The sequence below is a fragment of the Eurytemora carolleeae genome, unplaced genomic scaffold (assembly GCF_000591075.1).
Source record: "Eurytemora carolleeae unplaced genomic scaffold, Eaff_2.0 scaffold1369, whole genome shotgun sequence".
NCBI classification, from domain to species: domain Eukaryota; kingdom Metazoa; phylum Arthropoda; class Copepoda; order Calanoida; family Temoridae; genus Eurytemora; species Eurytemora carolleeae.
Window position 1 is genome coordinate 15,257 of NW_019397258.1, and position 18,473 is coordinate 33,729.

The following is an 18,473-nucleotide window of genomic DNA, read 5'->3' on the forward strand; positions in this document are numbered from 1 at the left end:
TATAGAAGTCAGGTTACATGGGTCTAGTAAACGATCACCAATCTAAAGTAAGCGACATTTGAGAAATATCATTATTTGCCATTTATCTCAAATATCAGAGAGAATATTCGAGACTGATTAATTTTTTAAAGGAAGTTGGTTTTTTCCATTTTCATTTTTGAAGCTTAACTCTGTAGAATTTTATATTCATTTTAAACTAAAAACTAAATCTGTTCAAGGGGACTGCATAAGCGTAATTTAAAGCGACCTCTGACCAAGGTACTAATGCAAGCAAAGTTAATTGCGGTCGCGTACACTCTGCGTACATATTGAAACCAGTTCTCTTTGGGCGAAATTTGTAAACAAGAATAGATGCATCAGTGCACTGCAGTACAAAAAATGTGCACACCTTTGAAATAACTTTCCTTGCATTATTACCTTGCCACTGACCCTCCTGGCAATGACCATATCACAACAGTATCCTTGAACTCTTTATCTGATCTGGTAGTTTTCGTCTTTTTTCAATGTTTAATTATGTTTAATTTGATAATCTATTCATGATGTCCTGCAGCAGAAATGCGCAAGTCACTTTTATAAAGAAACTGTAACACTATCAGTTCCTTACATTGAGTCTTGCTGTGTTACTACATATAGAAAATAGGCCTAAATAAGCCAAACATCGAAAGAATTCATCAAATGTCGTATTCTTCACTTTCTGTCGAATATTGCAGATATTTAGTTTTTTGATTAAATGATTATATGGAGCTCTTTAAAACTATTCCCGTATATTCATGGCTATTTATTTATGTTCACAAATACTGAAATTTACGTAAAATAGTATAAAACCCATTGAAAAATTGTCAAGACAACATTTGATAAATTCTTTCGATCGTTCATTTAGGAAAATAGGATTTCATAAACTAAAATATCAGCCAAATCTGTGCAAAATATGTATATAAACTAATTATAAAATAGTCAAACGCTGAAAATGATTGGTTCAAATAGAAAAAGTAAAAAATTTGAAGTTGTATACAAATGTTTGTACAAATTTATAAATGTTTGGGAACAAAACGTTTTAAATTGACATTTGTAAAAAATGATAAGAAGTTCGAAAGACTGATCTAAAAGTCGTCTTCAATATTTTCTTATTTTTTATTCCACCATTTAAACGAGAAAATGATGCATCTATTTTCCCTTCCACATCAAATCATATCGTTTTTAAATGTTTTTTATCTTACTTTTAGTTCTTACCGCAGATAATCTAATTGAATTACAGTGAGAACCATAAGGCAGTAGAAGACGACTTTTAGAGTCAAGTTTTGACTTAAAATATTTCAACGAGCATTTGTGCATTGTAAAAGACCCATTTCACTTATCAAGTTACAATTATATCTCTATTAGCATCCAATACCCTTAAGTTTGGCTTTTTTGCCGTCTTACTTTTCCACGGTTCTCACAATAAATATGGATTGGGTCAACAAGAGAATAATTAAGGTGGTACACTGCACAATGCTTTAAATACTCCAAATGAACAGTGGACATTGTATATTCTCTTCATGTTTCCTTTATTAATGTCTAAAATGTTCTGTCTGAAAATAAGATTGATTTTACAAAATAAAGAATAAAAATATTTGCAAATGTAATGTTTGATAATCAAAGACCAATATTTAACTTCAAATTAAACCGTTTGCAATTTTAGATCGAGGAAAAAAACGATTTCAACATTTTTAAAGAAAATCTTTAAGTTTTTGAAAAATTAATTTTGCATTTAAATGTCTCTCTAAACAATTATAAACATGTCATAAATACAGAGGCCCCATAGGAATCTAGATAGATTACGTTATACATTGTCCATAGAGTTAAATGCACTCATTCGTAAATATGCAAGTCATGTATTGAGATTAACCTAACCTAGATATGCATATTTATAACTCCATCGAACCCATATTGTGATTGATATAGAAACTCCGCATTGATTACTGCGAGAGGGTAATTTGGTTCTCGTTGAAACATACGAGCTCAGATCGTGCACATTAGTTTGGCATCAATACAAGATAATGTCTGGTTGAGATCGTGCCCATTGGTCTGGCAATGATCGATTAAGTGCTTGTGTCATTGATAGCTGATAGAGCTCGTGTTCTGGTTGAAATTGATAGCTAAGCTAGTGTCCCTGCTGACATCAATAGCTAACGAGGTTGTGTCCGGGTCTAGCCATTAATAACTAAGTGAAACTAAATTGTACCTGGATAGATACAGGTTCGAGAAACCCTTATGGAGTAGGGCATTTACTAAAAACAGACAAAAAAAACTTTAGAATGGTTTTACCTGGCCATCTTTTTGTTAACTCATGATATAATTAAAATCATAGCATAAAAAACCCAGCCTTGTTTTACCTAGAATGGTCAGTCTCTCGATTTTCTCATGGTACAGGGTGTCTCACAAAACTTGGTACAGGGTGTCCCACAAAACATGGTACAGGGTGTCCCACAAAACATGGTACAGGGTGTCCCACAAAACATGGTACAGGGTGTCCCACAAAACATGGTACAGGGTGTCTAACAAAACATGGTACAGGGTGTCCCACAAAACATGACAAAGCAAGACGAATTGAATGTTGTCAACCTATTTTCACATGTATATATGATTCGTGAAACAATGACCACAAAATTCTACTAGTCCTGGTATTTTCAAAATGTGGTCTGCAGTTTTCGTGCTGTCAATATTACTGGAGATATTAACAATTTTGTGTTGATTTGAATTTAATTAAACTGTTGAACTATTAAAATCTGAATGAGATTCTTGATATCTCCGGTAATATTGAAACCACAAAAAAGGCAGACCACATTTAGACAATGCCAAGAGTAAGACCTGGGTTATTTTGGAATTCTTTACTCTAAAATTAAGTTTGCGCATAAAATTTCAATAATAAAAGACGACATTAAATTAATGTTGCTACCGTCATGTTGAGTTGGACACCCTGTATATCTTTATAATCAAACAAGACATTTATATATATAGCCGGCCAAATTTTTTAATTTAACATTAAATGAAAATCCACTGGCAACACCAGGACCTTCAGCTAGTCATAGTTAAAATCCTAGCAACTAAGACGAAACCAACTCTTAAAATGTTTCTCCTAGAATGGCCATCTTTCAAGTTTTTAGCCTGATAAAATAACTGGACACTTATTAAATCCCTAATTAGTTGAAATGGGTCTATTTACACAATTGCTGTTTCCCATTCTCAATGAACTATTTAAACTCATAATTTGAGTCTAGAAGTCGTCTTCCTATCTCAGAGTTTTCTGGTTCTCACTGATAACAACTTCCTGATCAAAGTATATAGAAGTCAGGTTACATTTAATATTGTGCATATAACTAGTTTCAAAGATTTCAGAAAATATTGAATAAAACTAACGATTTTATTATACCATTCAACCACTCAAAACAACCAACCCTGGTTAGGCGGGTCCAAACTGCATAGTAAATTGTGATTGCTTATTTGTAATATCTCATGCTTTGTAGTTGAATGAAAGAATATATATATATATATATATATATTCAAATTTTTATTTTTTTTAATTATAAAGACACTTATTTATTATATCTAAAAACTTTAAACTAATCGCACAGATTTTCTCGACTTTTTCTATTTTCTTCATTATCCTCTTCTTGGATAATAGAGAAGCGTTGATCCCGCCACGGCGGGGATTTCTTTCTTAAAGATCCGCCGGCGGTTGAGGAAGGGGCGGTATTCTGACTAGATTTATTTTCCGAGCTTAATAGTAATTCTTTGGCTGATATCCTATGCTGGTTTGGTCCTCCAGCTTGCTGAGAGAGCAGTTTCTTAAACTCCTGCAAGGAAGTTTGTTTGGGAGGTGGCGGCACCTTGCCCTTGTCTCCGGCCCAACTATGCCGCCGGTTTCCTTTTAATTTGTCAGGCGCAGGTCTTTCCGGCTGGGACGGTCTTCTAGGAGGATGGGACCGAGGATCAGGACTTTTGGACTTACTGGAGGACGGAGAGGACTTTCTCGATTCGAAGGACTTGTCTGAATCTGAGTTGGGACTTTGGGAATTCTGTAAATTTACATTTTGGTGGATTTCTTGAGGGGACCCGTTTTGGATCCCGTTTTGATGCTGAGCTAGGGATTGCGGATTGTTGGGATTAGGTTCTGGAGACTGGTTTAGGTTGGTGGGAGGAGGGGAGTCAGGGCTTAGAGAATAATAATCTGAAGATGGACTGAAGAATGCTACAGTAGATTGCTGATCTGTAAAACTATGTCCCCGGCTTCGGGGGTTCAACTTCATAGCCTTGGGGACAGTATTGTTGGGACACCCACAGGTGGGACACGGGTTGTTTATACTATGATAGCACATGGGACATTCGCAGCTTTTTCTCAGTATGTTGGGCTCCAGGTGCAGTAGAGGGGTGGGACAGTTTGACAGGTTGGGTGGGTAGTTTAACTCAGGTCTAGGGTGGGGTAGGGGAGTACCCCCGCTAGAGGGAGGCGGTAAAGGAGTAGATCGGTTACTCCCTGGAGCATAAGGAGGTAGGGGAGTGGATCTCGTACTACTGCGCCCTACAGAGTAACCATATGCTCCCTCATCCCCGCCCTCATATACACTGGGATTAGGACTTCGACCGACAAAACCTAAACAAAACATTTACAATGATAATCCTAACAATAATGCGAGTAATGATAATAATGAAAATGATGATAATACTAATACTAATACTGATAATAACTGATAATGATACTGATACTGATAAAAGGAGTATATAGGGAGAGGGTGGGGAGGGATGAGGGTAGGCTTAGAATACTAATAAACTAAAATCTCAAATCTAGACATGACTGAAATAACAATTAATGAAGAGACGACCATGTTCATGTTCATGTTTCAAAATCCTAATTGAAACTATATTATTGTTTTTTTAAAAGGAATTTCTACTTGGGTTGGACAACATTTCAAGAAAAAAATAAACCCCTGTAAGCACAAATGCGACTATAATTCCAGATGCAATCTACAGAAGGTGGGGAGGTATTTTTTAAAGGGGGTTGGGTTAACAACGATTTAAAGGAAAAAATAAACCCTGCAACATTTATAATTTGTTTAATTGGAGAGTTCGCATAAATTAATGAATTATTGTTGCAGTGAATACCATGGCGTTACATCAAACAGTAATTAGCATAATATTCTAGTTGTTCATCATTATTGTTTTAAGGAACAGTTTAGCATAATATTCTAGTTATTCATCATTATTGTTTTAAGGAACAGTTTAGCATAATATTCTAGTTATTCATCATTATTGTTTAAAGGAACTGTTAGCGTAGTTTCAAGCAATGCCCGATTTACAACGGTACCCTCGAAACCTTAATCTGATAAAAATATAACGTCGTTTTATGACTCAAATTGATTCTAATAATCTCTCCATTGCAAATATTATGATCAAGAAATGCACAAGTCACTTCCGTAGAGAATCTGCAATTGAATATAAACAGTTGAAAGAAACACAAACATTGATATCTAGTTTATACTTGATGAGACAAAGGGTACCGTTGTAAATCGGGCATTGTCATATTTGCATAGAGGGTCACATGAAATTACGCTTACAGTCCCTTTATTGAAATGTATCGGTTATGTTAGAAAATACTATTATTAACTTTATAGTCTGTTGTGTTCAAAAATACATATAAACAAATCCAGAGTGGCTTGACCAAGTTTTGTTTATTGCTAAAGAAATTTTAGAAATTTATTTTGGCAAATACAATATGAAGAAATAGACAAAGTTACATAAATATTGATCTGAATCTAATCATAATAGTTCATCGGAAGTATAATACGTGATGAGCATACTGCCTGAATTAACAATTTGTATCTGCCAATACCCATATAGTTAAGAATATTAAGAGTAATAGATTAACATTATCTATTTCCTAAATAATCGACTTTGATTCTTTACGATGTAAAAGATTTCATAAGGAAACGATCGCTTCGTTAGATTTTCTTTCATTAAACGATCGATGCTACATGGTTACAAACTAAAAGATCAGACTTTTCTTATATTCATGGTTCTTAGCAGGCCAAAACTGGCATATTTGTGTGCTTAATCATTTCTTAAACCAATGAAATACTAAACTGAAGGCATAAACTAAAAGTTAAGCTTAAAATAGTCATATTTAAAATTTTTACAGTCTCGTCCTGTTAGCTTAATACTGTCGGTTAGCTTTAAAAAATCAAAAAACCAAAAAACTCGTTTTTCAATATATTAAAAATGATGCCCTATTGTGGGTGCCTAAGCGGGTATTAAACAATGTAACACAAGTATAATGGTTCGACTAAACTTTCTAATTGAACCTTTACATCCAGCCATTTTACAGTCGTAAACTTCTTTATACTATTCACCCAACCAAAAAACGGAGCAGCTTTAACAGAAGTTGTTTTATTAAACCTCCTAGCATTTGCAACGGTTATCCTTAAAGGCTTTATTTACTCAAGTATAAATTTTTTATTTTTATTTTATTAAACTGTTTTTTTTTCATTTGTGGTTTTCATAAGAACCAATGGAGAAATTCACAGAAAAAAAAAACAGTTTTCAAGTCAGGAAAATCACGATCTTTCATATATTTGGTCATATTAAGATTTAAATGGCACCGCTGTGGATCTCAAAAATTTTTACATCACTCGTTCGTAATTTCTAACAAAATGTCCGGAATTTCAAACAAAATGTTCGTAATCTCTAACAAAATATTCGTAATTTCTAACAAAATGTTCGTAGTTTCAAACACAATCTTCGTAATCTCGAACGAAATGTTCGTAACTTTGAAATTCCGTTGGCATCGCGTTCAGGTAGTTACATAAAACGAATAAATTGTTAGGTTGTCTTGTAACAGACTAAATTAGATTTTAATTGAAAAACATGATTATTTAAAAATTATATTTAAGTGATAAATGTTAACTTCAGATACTTGAAATGTGAGTAAACCAATGAATCTAGACCATATAGGGTAGACATCAGTTACATATATGGAATATATTAGGATATTGTCAAACCTATATACCTACCATTCCTTCTACCTATACCTACCATTCCTTCCTCAAATACCAAACCTAAATATACCCCCTATACCTACCATTCCTTCCTCAAATACCAAACCTAAATATACCCCCTATACCTACCATTCCTTCCTCAAATACCAAACCTAAATATCCCCCCACCCTATACCTACCATTCCTTCCTCAAATACCAAACCTAAATATCCCCCCACCACCAAAACTACCATTCCTTCCTCAAATACCAAACCTAAATATACCCCCTATACCTACCATTCCTTCCTCAAATACCAAATCTCAAACCAACAAAACATTTAGTTTCAATCAACGTGAGTCAACTGAAGGTGAGTGGGAAAGGGTTTGCGCTCAAATTTTACTGCGTCGTAATACGATGGCTAGAAACTGATTTTATCAAACAAAACAATAACGAAGATTGTAAACATAGATCGAAATTTTATTAAAGCAAAATGTACACAAACTCTAACCTTGCTTCCTTACATCTTATAACTTTGGCCCCAATGTTGATCTCAGTGCGACAGACGTAGGTTAATTTACAATACTTTAAACCTCCAATAACAAAAGTAACAAAGCATTATTCAATGTAAACTGTATTATAATCACTGTTAACCAATTACCACCCAAAGAACTTTTAACCTCAAACCCACATCACAAGAGCTGCTTTACACCATATTATATAAACCTTTTAAAAAAAATTATTGAATAAAAAGATATTGGATACAAACAAACAAACAGACAGACACCCACCCAGACAGAGACAAGCTAAGTATATATATATCTAGATAACTAAATATACCTTGTTCTACAGCAGCTAGGGATGCAATACTTGATCTTTTACTCATGTTCTGTGCATACACTCCAGTAGAAGAGGAACCATAGGTTCCATATTGATATCCAAAAGCAGGATGAAGTTGATGCTGAACATGTTGAGGTTGATGTTGAACATGTTGAGGTTGGTGTTGAAGATGATATTGAGGATATTGAATATGTTGAGGTTGATGTTGAAGATGATACTGAGGATGCTGAGGGTGAATGGGTTGAGGATAGTATCTCGGATGTTGATGAGGAGGAAGATGAGCTGGTGGGTTGGAATATATGTATCCAGCAGGACCAGGGGTATATAGATTGGGTAAACCTGAAAACAATATAAAAATTAATTAAAATATCAAAAAAACGCTGACTTTACAGTTCGGCGCTTATTTGAATTCCAATAAAAATTTGATCAAATATAAATAATATTTCTTATTTTTTTGTATACTTTTTTCACCGGCGGATGCTTTTTACAGTGAAAAAATCTAAAAGTATAAGAAGACAACTATGTAAATGGAAGGTTCTAGGTATCAGAAGAACACCTTCCTAAATATAAAATATTCCAGGAGGTATTTTCCCAGTTCTCACAGTAAGTATTAATCTCCAAATTAATTTGATATTTACAAAAATTGGCGGGTAAATTTATTTTCAAATAGGTAAACAAATCCCTTCAGTCCTTATAATTTAACACATTTTTATAATAATAATTTTACCTTCTCTTGCTGTCTGCTCAGCGAATGACCACCGTTGATGTTGGTTTTTCATCGCAGCTGTTCTATATTTAACCTCTTCAGTGACCTCCCGCTGCTCTGACACTCGCGCAGTAGCACAGGAGGAGAGCGGGGTCGAGGTCATTCGAGATCCTACCGAGGGAGACAGGTCATGGGTCGGATCACACCCCGAGGTTCGGTAACTGTCTTCTTTGTTTGAGGATTTTTTTGGACTTTTCCGTCGTAAACTTGAAAAGGTAAATTGAGAACGAATATTTTTGAAAAAATTTCCTTTGGCTTCCTTTTTTTCCTCTTTCTCATTCTGAATATTTATACTTGATAAATCAAGGGTTGTCACGTCACAAGAATTTCTATTTTTTCTCACTTCCACGGGAGAAAGTAAAGGTCGAGCCCGTCTATATGAGTCACTACGGGATAAAGATTTAGAAGATTTCTTCTCCTCAGACTTTGGTGTCATTATATCATTTCCTTCACTTGGCTTGGACAATGATAAATTTCTGATGGTTTCTTGGGATGGATTTGTAGGTTGGGAAGGATGATATGATTTCTCTGGGTTGGCTGCTAAGAGTTGTACACCTGAGACCTGGAGCTGAACTGTAGGAGAAACTGGAGTATTAGAAGCCTCCTTAGATTTGTTTACATCTCCTAAACTCCTATTTAAAACTTCTGAATAAGGAGACGGTGGGGCCTGATATGGGGGGCAGGAGAGAGTCAGGGGCGTGGCGGGATTAGAGAGGGGGGCTCGGGTATCCTCAACAGGGGCGGAGAGGGGTGGGGGCGAATCTTTATCGTCAGTAGCGATGAGTGTCCAATCCTTATTTTCAGGAGAACTTTCTTTCTCCTCACTCCTACGATAGGAGGTAAATGGCGAAGTTATCCTGAAAAAAAACCAAGAATTATAAACAGTTTTTGAAAACAGTTCTTATATCATAATCGTTGATTGGAAATTTGTAAAAATATAATAAATTAAAATATAAATGTAGAAATTTGTTTTTATTGCATAACGAATCTAAGTGGATACATATACAGCGAGAACCAGAAAGTAACGAAATTGGAAGAGGAAATTTTAGTAATACTAAAGTGTATTTGATGTTGTTAAATTTATCAAATCACTAATTTAGTGAAATGTTTCTGTTTTTTACTGTTCAATTGCTGTGTCTAGCGTATATTGGACTATTTAAAAATCAAAACTTGCGTCTAAGTGTCGTCTTTCAATCTTAGAGTTTTACTGGTTATCATACACTGCAATTCAGATTGTGATTCACCCCTCCCCCTCCCCCCTACCCGTTCTTTGTATTTATTGTAAACAAATTGATTGAATTTATTCCTTCTAATTCATCCTTTACGAGATAATTGTATAATCTGACAATCAATGTTGAAAATATAGAGATATACAATATACAAATATATCAATGACAGATCAATAATTTCATCAAATTGATAATATACAGGGTGTCTCCGTAAACATGGGATAACACTCTTATTCTACACGGTAAGAAATGTTAGGTTGGAAAATGGTTTTAATTCTAATAATCAGATCACACATGACAGATAAAGTTTTTCTATTTGGATATTTTTTTCAAAAAAAGTTCAGCTAATTTTTTTGTAAAACTACAAAAGCCTGAAATATGTAAGATATGCAAAATAAAAATTGAAGCTTGTAATTTTATGTTTTTATACTTGGGTGGGTGGTAGGGGGGGGGGGTCAAAGTGTATTTTAGGTTACATAATCTTACATGTTCTCAACAATGACTCATTTTTCTTAAAAGCTACCGACAGGAAATTTTTTTTAAATGCGATTAAATGGATTTTTTTTTTGGGGGGGGGGAGATGTTTTAAGTTGATTTCAACTTGAAGCGAGAAAGAGGAGTGTTTACTGAATGATGATGAGAGGGGTGGGTACGAAGGGGGGGGGGGTATGTTGGCAACAGTTCAAAGCTAAATTACGAATATTGTTCGGTTCTCATGAATTCTGTATAGCAAATATATCACCCTGTATAAATGAGGTTTACAGGGTGGAATATTCTTGCAAATATTAGGAATAATCATTAAATTCTCTTGAATTTCAGGATTCTTTGTAATTTGTATAAATATATTTAAGAAGGTATAATATCCTTGACAATCTCAGAATCCTAACTTATCAACTCATCATTTAAAACTTGCATCGAAGCTACAAAATGTAAAATCCTAACTATCATATTAACAACACAAAGAGTCTCTTTCAACTGCATAATATTTGTTCACTTTAACCATACTTGATAACGATTAGTAATATTTGTTTTCAGGAGGAAATAAAAACAGAACTCCCCTTTCATTACTTTTCGGTTTCATTTGATCTTTATCTATTCCTACACGTCCTATCTGTTTATCTATCCCTACACGTTCTATCTGTTTATCTATCCCTACATGTCCTATCTGTTTATCTATCCCTGCACGTACTTTTTGTTTATTTGTCCCTAAAAGTCCTATTTATTATAATATATCCCTACGTCCTATCTGTTCATATGTCCCTAAACGTCTTATATGTTTATCTGTTTATATGTTTTGTATAAGAATATACCTCTGTATTTAAATATGCAAGATCTAGTGGAATAAGAACTAGTGAGCTAACGTCCCACTGCTTTTTAAGAAAACAAATGATAAAAAGTGAAGTACTCATTTCAGGGGCATGTGATGGTATGGAGGGGGGGGGGAGGCTGTTTAGGCCAGACCCCTCTCATATAAAATAACTGACCCCCCCCCCTTTCCTTCCACTTTTCAACTTAACCAACTATAGACAAACTAAAAATTACAAGGGTTGTTTTATGTTTACATTTTTCAAGATAAAGATAAAATATTGCCTGCGTTTGCAAATTAGCCCTTCCCTGACCTGACTGGACAAATTTGCAAGATAAAATCTCTTTACAACACTGCAGATTTCAGGCAAAATAATAAGTTTCACACAAAATACAAAAAAAGGTGGAAAAAATGAATTTACACAAAAAATATTTAATATGCACGCTGGGGTTTAGTTTTCTAATACTTGAATTCTAACTTAATCGGAAAAATGTTGATTTTAACTAATCTACTATAAATCTATATCAAGCTTGATAACAAAATTAGTCGAGAAAAAAGTGTTGTGACAAGTTGTCAATCAAACTGATAAAACATTGAAATGTTTGCGAAAAACTATCCATAAAGATTGCGCATAATTTGCAAACTGGTCATTTCGTGCCCAAAATAATAATTTTAGTCAGAATTTTAGCAATTTTTAAAAACGTGTATTTAACAAAAAAAGGAGTTGCTAATTTTCATTTAATTGCAAATTTTTTTTAATGAATACTATCCTTTAGTTCTTATAATTTGAGCCACAGAAAGATGAGACTTCAGAGACGACTTTACCAAACCTATAGTTTCTGTTTCCTTGTATTCAAGATTACCTGCTTCTTTCTTTGCTTAATCAGATTATTAATAAGACGAATTCAAGGCAATTTAAATTATCCTTGAGATCGTCAAATTTCAAGATTTTCAGATCGTCTTCATTGTCTCGTTCTTTGTGGGTAACCCCATGCTTGCAGCCGAATAAAATAATTTTTTTTTTATTTGCACAACAAGTAAAAAAATTTAAACCTTAAGAGCGCGCATTGTTATACAGGGTTACCCATAAAGAATGAGAGTGTAAAGACGACCAAGAACTCTAAAATGTGAGAACCCCAAGGCTAAATTAAATAATCGCCTTTAGATATAGTAATCTAATGGTTTATTTAATAATTTGACAAAGAAAGAAAAAAGTTCACAGTTGTAGGGAGTCGTGAATAAGGAAACAGACAGTATTAATTCCGTACAGTCGTCTCTGAAGTCTCATCCATAGAATGTAACCCTGTGTGTATCCAGACAACTGATACAGTTTAGAACTATATGCTAAAAATGGTTAAATTGCATGGTTGCGTATATAATTTTCGTTGCAAATTACAGATTTCGTAATTTGCACACCAACTCTGCCAGCCCTCCAAATCAGGCAGTTTTTTGTTTGTATTTATCAAACGTAGAAAACTGAAAGTTCAAGATTCAAGGAAGTGAAGAAAATTATTGTTCATGGTTCAATACGCATAGAGGTAATCTTTACAGGGGTAAACAGGGCTCCGGATACAGTCCCTTTAAATTAATATTTATAAACAGTCCCTTTAAATAGAAATTTATAAACAGTCCCTTTAAATAGAAATTTATAAACAGTCCCTTTAAATTGATATTTATAAACAGTCCCTTTAAATAGGTATTTATGAACAGTCTCTTTAAATAGATATTTTCAAACAGTCCCTCTAAACAGGGGCGTATTCAGGAATTTGTCCAGGGGGGGCTTAGATTTTTTTCTTTCCAGAGGGGGCTCAGCACCCGTTGGGGCCCTGAAATTAATAGATTTCATTGATCCAGGGGGGCTTAAATACATAGTTAGCAATATCACTAGTCTACACATCAGGTAGCAAAGATGTAGGGATAAGAAAATTACTTTGTAGCTTGAATGAAAATGATTAAAATTCCAATGTTTCTTGTCATCTTGAGGCCCCCGGGGGGGGGGGGGCGCCCGATTGTATTTTGCCGAGGGGTTGACAGACTTAAAAAATATAGGTTTAAACCATGCCAAGTAATTAATCCCAGCGCACGGAGGGATATATTTATGCCACATTTAATTTTCAGAAAAGACTTTTTGATATCATAGGCGGGCCGGGGGGGGGGGGGGGGAGGAGGGGGTGTTCTAATATTCATTTTGTTTTTTTAATCTATTTAACTAACAAAATAAGTATCGGTCTATCTAATTAACTATCTATCGATATATCTAACTATCTATCGATATATCTATCTACCTATCTATCGGTCTATCTAACTTTCTATCGGTATATCTATCTAACTAACTATCTATCGGTCTATCTAACTATCTATCGGTCTATCTAACTATCTATCGATATATTGATTGTTTAATTATTCGATTAAATATCGTAATCTGAATATCTGAACAACTAGTTGCAACTTTTGATGAACAGATAGTATAGATTAACAATGAGAAGTTTTAATGTAAAAAAACAATAATTAAAAACAGTTCGTATACAGTGAAAACCATAAAACTCTGGAATAGGAAGACGACTATTGGACTCAAGCAATGATTTTGAATAGTTCAATAAACGTAAAACACCGCAATTGTGCAGTTTAAACAGACCCCATTTAATTGATATCACTAGTTACTAGTAAAACAATTTGCTTTGCAAGAACATCAAAAACATGTAAGATTGCTATATTGTCGTCTTCCTTTTACACAGTTTTCTGGTTCTCGCTGTATCAGAAAGATGTCTTGAAACTGTAGAAAGAAGGGTATTGGCATCTCTTTTGGCCATTTTACACTATTATAAAGTTTATCTACCCCAAATAAGATGATATAATTAAACTGTTTCTCATGACTTATGAAGTTTTGGATTTCCTATGTCATTGTAAAATAAATCAAAGTGTTAATAAATAAAGTTTTTGTATCCAATGCAATGTAGAAATGCAATTACCAAATTTAATATACTTACACTTAAAGGGTCTCTACGCATGAATGACAATTATTCAATTTACAACAATACTCTTGAAACCTTTATCTGATCAATATAGTGGAAGATATTGTCGTTCTTCTAAGTTTTAGTGTTTTATTTTGTAGAAAAACCAGAGTTGAAGATAATCTGTTTTCATGTTGATGTTGATATATAATGCATACTTGAGCAGACAACCCTATTAAAGGTACTCTTGTAAATCGGGTATTGTCAACTTTGCATGGAGGGTCACTTAATATTACGCTTTAACGTTTGAAATATGTATCACAGGAGTCTGTATTGGTTTGATTTATACCTGAGTTTAGGCACACTGTTCTCTTGTTGAATGGTTTTCACCGACTGCCTGGATTCAGCCTGCTCAGTCCCCCATACACACCCTACAGTTCCTACAGTACACAATATTACAGAGAGTTTGGATACACACCGTTTACAGTGCATACTGGTTTGGATACACACCGTTTACAGTGCATACTGGTTTGGATACACACCGTTTACAGTGCATACTGGTTTAGATACACACACACCTCATGTTTACAGTACACAACAGAGGTGTTAGGAGGCACACCGAAACATCATTGTTACAGTGCATACTAGATGTGTTTAAGATACGGCGTAGAATTTGTGGACGGTCCTTTTAACAGTGCATATTTGTTATGTTTGGATAAAACGCCTTCGAGTTTTTACAGTGAATATTAGAGGTGTTTGGATGCAAGCCGATAAATTTATGAATTGTGATATTGCACAAAGAAGTTTGGATGTAATTGACTTTATTGTGTATGTAAGGGGAGTTTGGATACACACTAGATATTCATCATTACAGTTAATATAATATATATTTCTGTGCAATTTATCAATTTTTTAATGTTTAATCCTATACAGACATTTTACAATATCAACAGTTTTCAAACAACCTCATTTAGTAAATTTGATAAAACATATCTGAGTTTCCAAATACATATTCACGACAAACGCCGTGTTTCCAAACCCCTCCCACCCCAACCATTGATAAGAAGGTGGATAGAAATCGAAAAATAATCCGGGAAATCAAAATCATGTTTCTTGTTAAATAGACAATTTGTTATGGGTCGTGCTAGCGGAAGGATACCGAGTTAACGTTTCCAAATTTCCTGGAAAATATGAAGGTTTAAAAATATGGATTAGATTAACGATTATACAGGGTTACCCACAAAGGATGAGACTTCAAAGACGACTGTTCGGAATGTTTACTGTTTGTTTCACAATATTCACGATTCCCTGCAACTGAAAACTTGTTTGTTTCTTTGCCAAATCATTTCATAGGCCAGTAGATTATCATTTCTCAGGTCGAAAGTTTCCGGTCGTTTTTATATAGTCCAACTCATTTTGGGTAACCCTGTACCATTTCCTGTCCTAGAATTTCTTTATCTTAAAAATCTGCGTACAAGCAATTTTTTTCAAATTCCAAAAATCTCCTCTCCCCTCCCCCCACCCGGCTCTTTACGAAAATTTTCTTATCTCCTCTCTCCATCTTAGAGTTTTAAAGGAGTGGAAAAACTGTTATATAATCATTACATTTTTTCAGCTTTAAAACTTCAAATAGATTTAGACATAAAATCCTTGTCAGTAAGTTANGCACGAGATCAAAATCAAGTATCTATTCATGAATACAAGAAATATTACAGCATTCCAATATGCCTCTACAGTTAATTTAGTATATATGTATATTTAGTTATGATTATTACCTACTGTTGGTTGAGTATTGGCTCCACCCCCCGACACACCCACCAATTCTTTAATTCCTTCGACCCCTGCATTCCCGCATTTCTCAACCTCTGAGTTTGTAAACCCTGCGTCAGGTGTGTGGGTCAGCATGTCAGGTAGACGACTGCTACTGTTGGTTTTACTGTCCGTGTCAACCAGCGACAAGTTGTTTTCAGGTTCGGACATAGAATTGTCAGAAGGTTTATTCGGTTTGACAATGTCAGGAGTTATAGAGACAACTTTCTCTCCGTCCACTTCTGTTTCCAGTTCGACTTTTTCTGGTTTATTTTCATTCTTTAGCTCGTCATATACAACTTCTGAGCTTCTGTTGCTACCCTCCTTATCCTCTATCCTCTCTTTTGAAGTGTCGTGAACAATATTTCCCGGATTTTGTAGGGAACAATCTCCCGCGTTTCCGGAGAATGTTTCCAGGTCTTGTCTCCTCTCCGGAGTAAGGTTTCGTTGGATGTAAACTGCTCCGGATAAAATCTAAAAATAAAATCTAAAATTTTAACAACTCGAATATTTTCGAACATTCGTTTTCGATTTTTGTAAACAAAATATCTTAAAATATACATTTCTCAATAATCCCCTATCATGTGATATCGATAAAACTAAACACACAAAAACACATTATGTTAAAATGATAAACAGAGCTTGGAGTTAGTTTTCTTTATATGGAACGAAAATAGATAGCATTTATAGATTACACAGCTGAGGCAAGTTCCGTTAACGTCACTAATAAGATTGAGATCGTTAACGAGTGGTAACTGTTAATAAGATTGAGATCGTTAACGAGCGGAAACTGTTAAAAAGATTTAGATCGTTAACGAGTGGTAACTATTAATAAGATTGAGATCGTTGACGAGTGGTAACTATTAATAAGATTGAGATCGTTAACGAGCGGAAACTGTTAATAAGATTGAGATCGTTAACGAGTGGTAACTGTTAATAAGATTGAGATCGTTAACGAGCGGTAACTGTTAATAAGATTGAGATCGTTAACGAGAGGAAACTGTTAATAAGATTGAGGTCGTTAACGAGTGGTAACTGTTAATAAGATTGAGATAGTTAACGAGCGGTAACTGTTAATAAGATTGAGATCGTTAACGAGTGGTAACTGTTAATAAGATTGAGATCGTTAACGAGCGGTAACTAAAAAAAAAAAAACTAAAAAAATACAGATGACGACTGAACATTTCTCAACTTAGAACGCAAGGATATCTGAAAAAATGGTCTTTTAAACGATTTTAATGAACTGTTTAAAAAGAGTCTAAAAGTGCTCAGTCCTACCACAAACAAACCCATAATCCTTGCCTTTTCCGGTTAACCTACAGACTTAAATTATAGAATACAAAGATGATAATATTTCTTAGATTCAAGATTGAATTAAAATTCTCATTTTCATCTTCTTAAAGTTCCAGGAACTCCCTCTGTTTATCATCTAATCCTCTTTAAATTCTTTTAGTCATGGAATACAAATAGGATGCTAAACATTTAAATAAAAGTTGACCGTACAGCGTTACTATTTAATTTTATTCATGCATTAGCTTCGGAACCCAGCTTTGCCTGTACACACAAAACTTTCTTATTAAAGTCAACCCACTTAATTTAGAATTTAAAATCAATCTAAGAACATTTCCATGGGTCTACCGAGTTACCCAATCAAAATTTGAGGCAAATCGGTCCAAGGGTTCTAGAGTTATAATCGGATATTCAAACAAACAAACAGTGAGATGTATTGAGATTACTACTTTATGTATGTAGATATTTTATAACGTGTTACCGTCGCGAGATTGTGTTTAATTTCAATGAAATACCTGAGATTTTACGATCGGTTGTCCATAGACAATGATCGTTTCACTCTCTGTACTAGTATCTAATCGCTCTTTCTCGCGGGAGGATGATCGCCGATCGTCGTCGCTTAGGGGCGGGGTAACCGCGCATATTGAAGGAATCGGTCGGCTTAAAATGGCCGCCTACAATACAAATGAAAAATTAATTCATATTTTTCTTTTTGTTCGGGTTTCAACCTTTTCTTAACTAACTCAACAGGCTGGGGATTGAACATAAAATCAGCATTTGAAATCAACTCTGCATGTGGTTTTCAGGTTTTAATCTGAATGTAAAAAAAGGATTACAAGAAGAAAAGGGAAATCATGGGGAGTGCTCTTGTGTTTAAAAATAAAAAGATAGATTCTAAATTTTGTAGCTATAATACCTTGTGTTTAAGATGGGAAGAATGTTGCGAATTTTCAAAGTCTGATTCCCAGAATGAGTTGTCGTCTTCGCTTGCCCTTGAAAAATCCGCGGAATTATTTTGAACTGAATCATCTAAATCCGTTACATGAACCGTAACAGGAGTAGAGATTATGTTCATTTGTTCAGTTTTCACATTTTTAGTTTCCCAAAGTTGATTCTCCTTAGTAGGAGTTCGGTTTGGTGAAACGGGTTGTTTTGCAGCCCTTGTTTGGTTTGGTGAACTTGTTTGGTTTGGTTCGGAGAAAATAATGTCGTACTGCTGAAGTTCACTTACATGAACCACAGTGTCGATGCTTTCCCTGTCCTAAAAACAGAAATAT

General features: G+C 34.5%; 1 protein-coding gene across 1 annotated transcript in view; it reads right to left on the bottom strand.

Annotated features, from left to right (window-relative positions):
• Positions 1-3,558: 3,558 nt before the first annotated feature.
• The window catches only part of LOC111713080 (uncharacterized), a 29,499-nt gene continuing 14,584 nt past the window's right edge, over positions 3,559-18,473 (bottom strand). The window contains exons 8-14 of the mRNA XM_023487873.1: positions 18,113-18,457; positions 17,712-17,870; positions 15,873-16,380; positions 14,447-14,537; positions 8,573-9,468; positions 7,846-8,184; positions 3,559-4,630 (exon numbers count right to left, since the gene is read on the bottom strand). Of these exons, the coding sequence (XP_023343641.1) occupies positions 3,600-4,630; positions 7,846-8,184; positions 8,573-9,468; positions 14,447-14,537; positions 15,873-16,380; positions 17,712-17,870; positions 18,113-18,457 (3,369 nt within the window). The 3' untranslated portion in view covers positions 3,559-3,599. The remainder of the gene's footprint in view (positions 4,631-7,845; positions 8,185-8,572; positions 9,469-14,446; positions 14,538-15,872; positions 16,381-17,711; positions 17,871-18,112; positions 18,458-18,473) is intronic.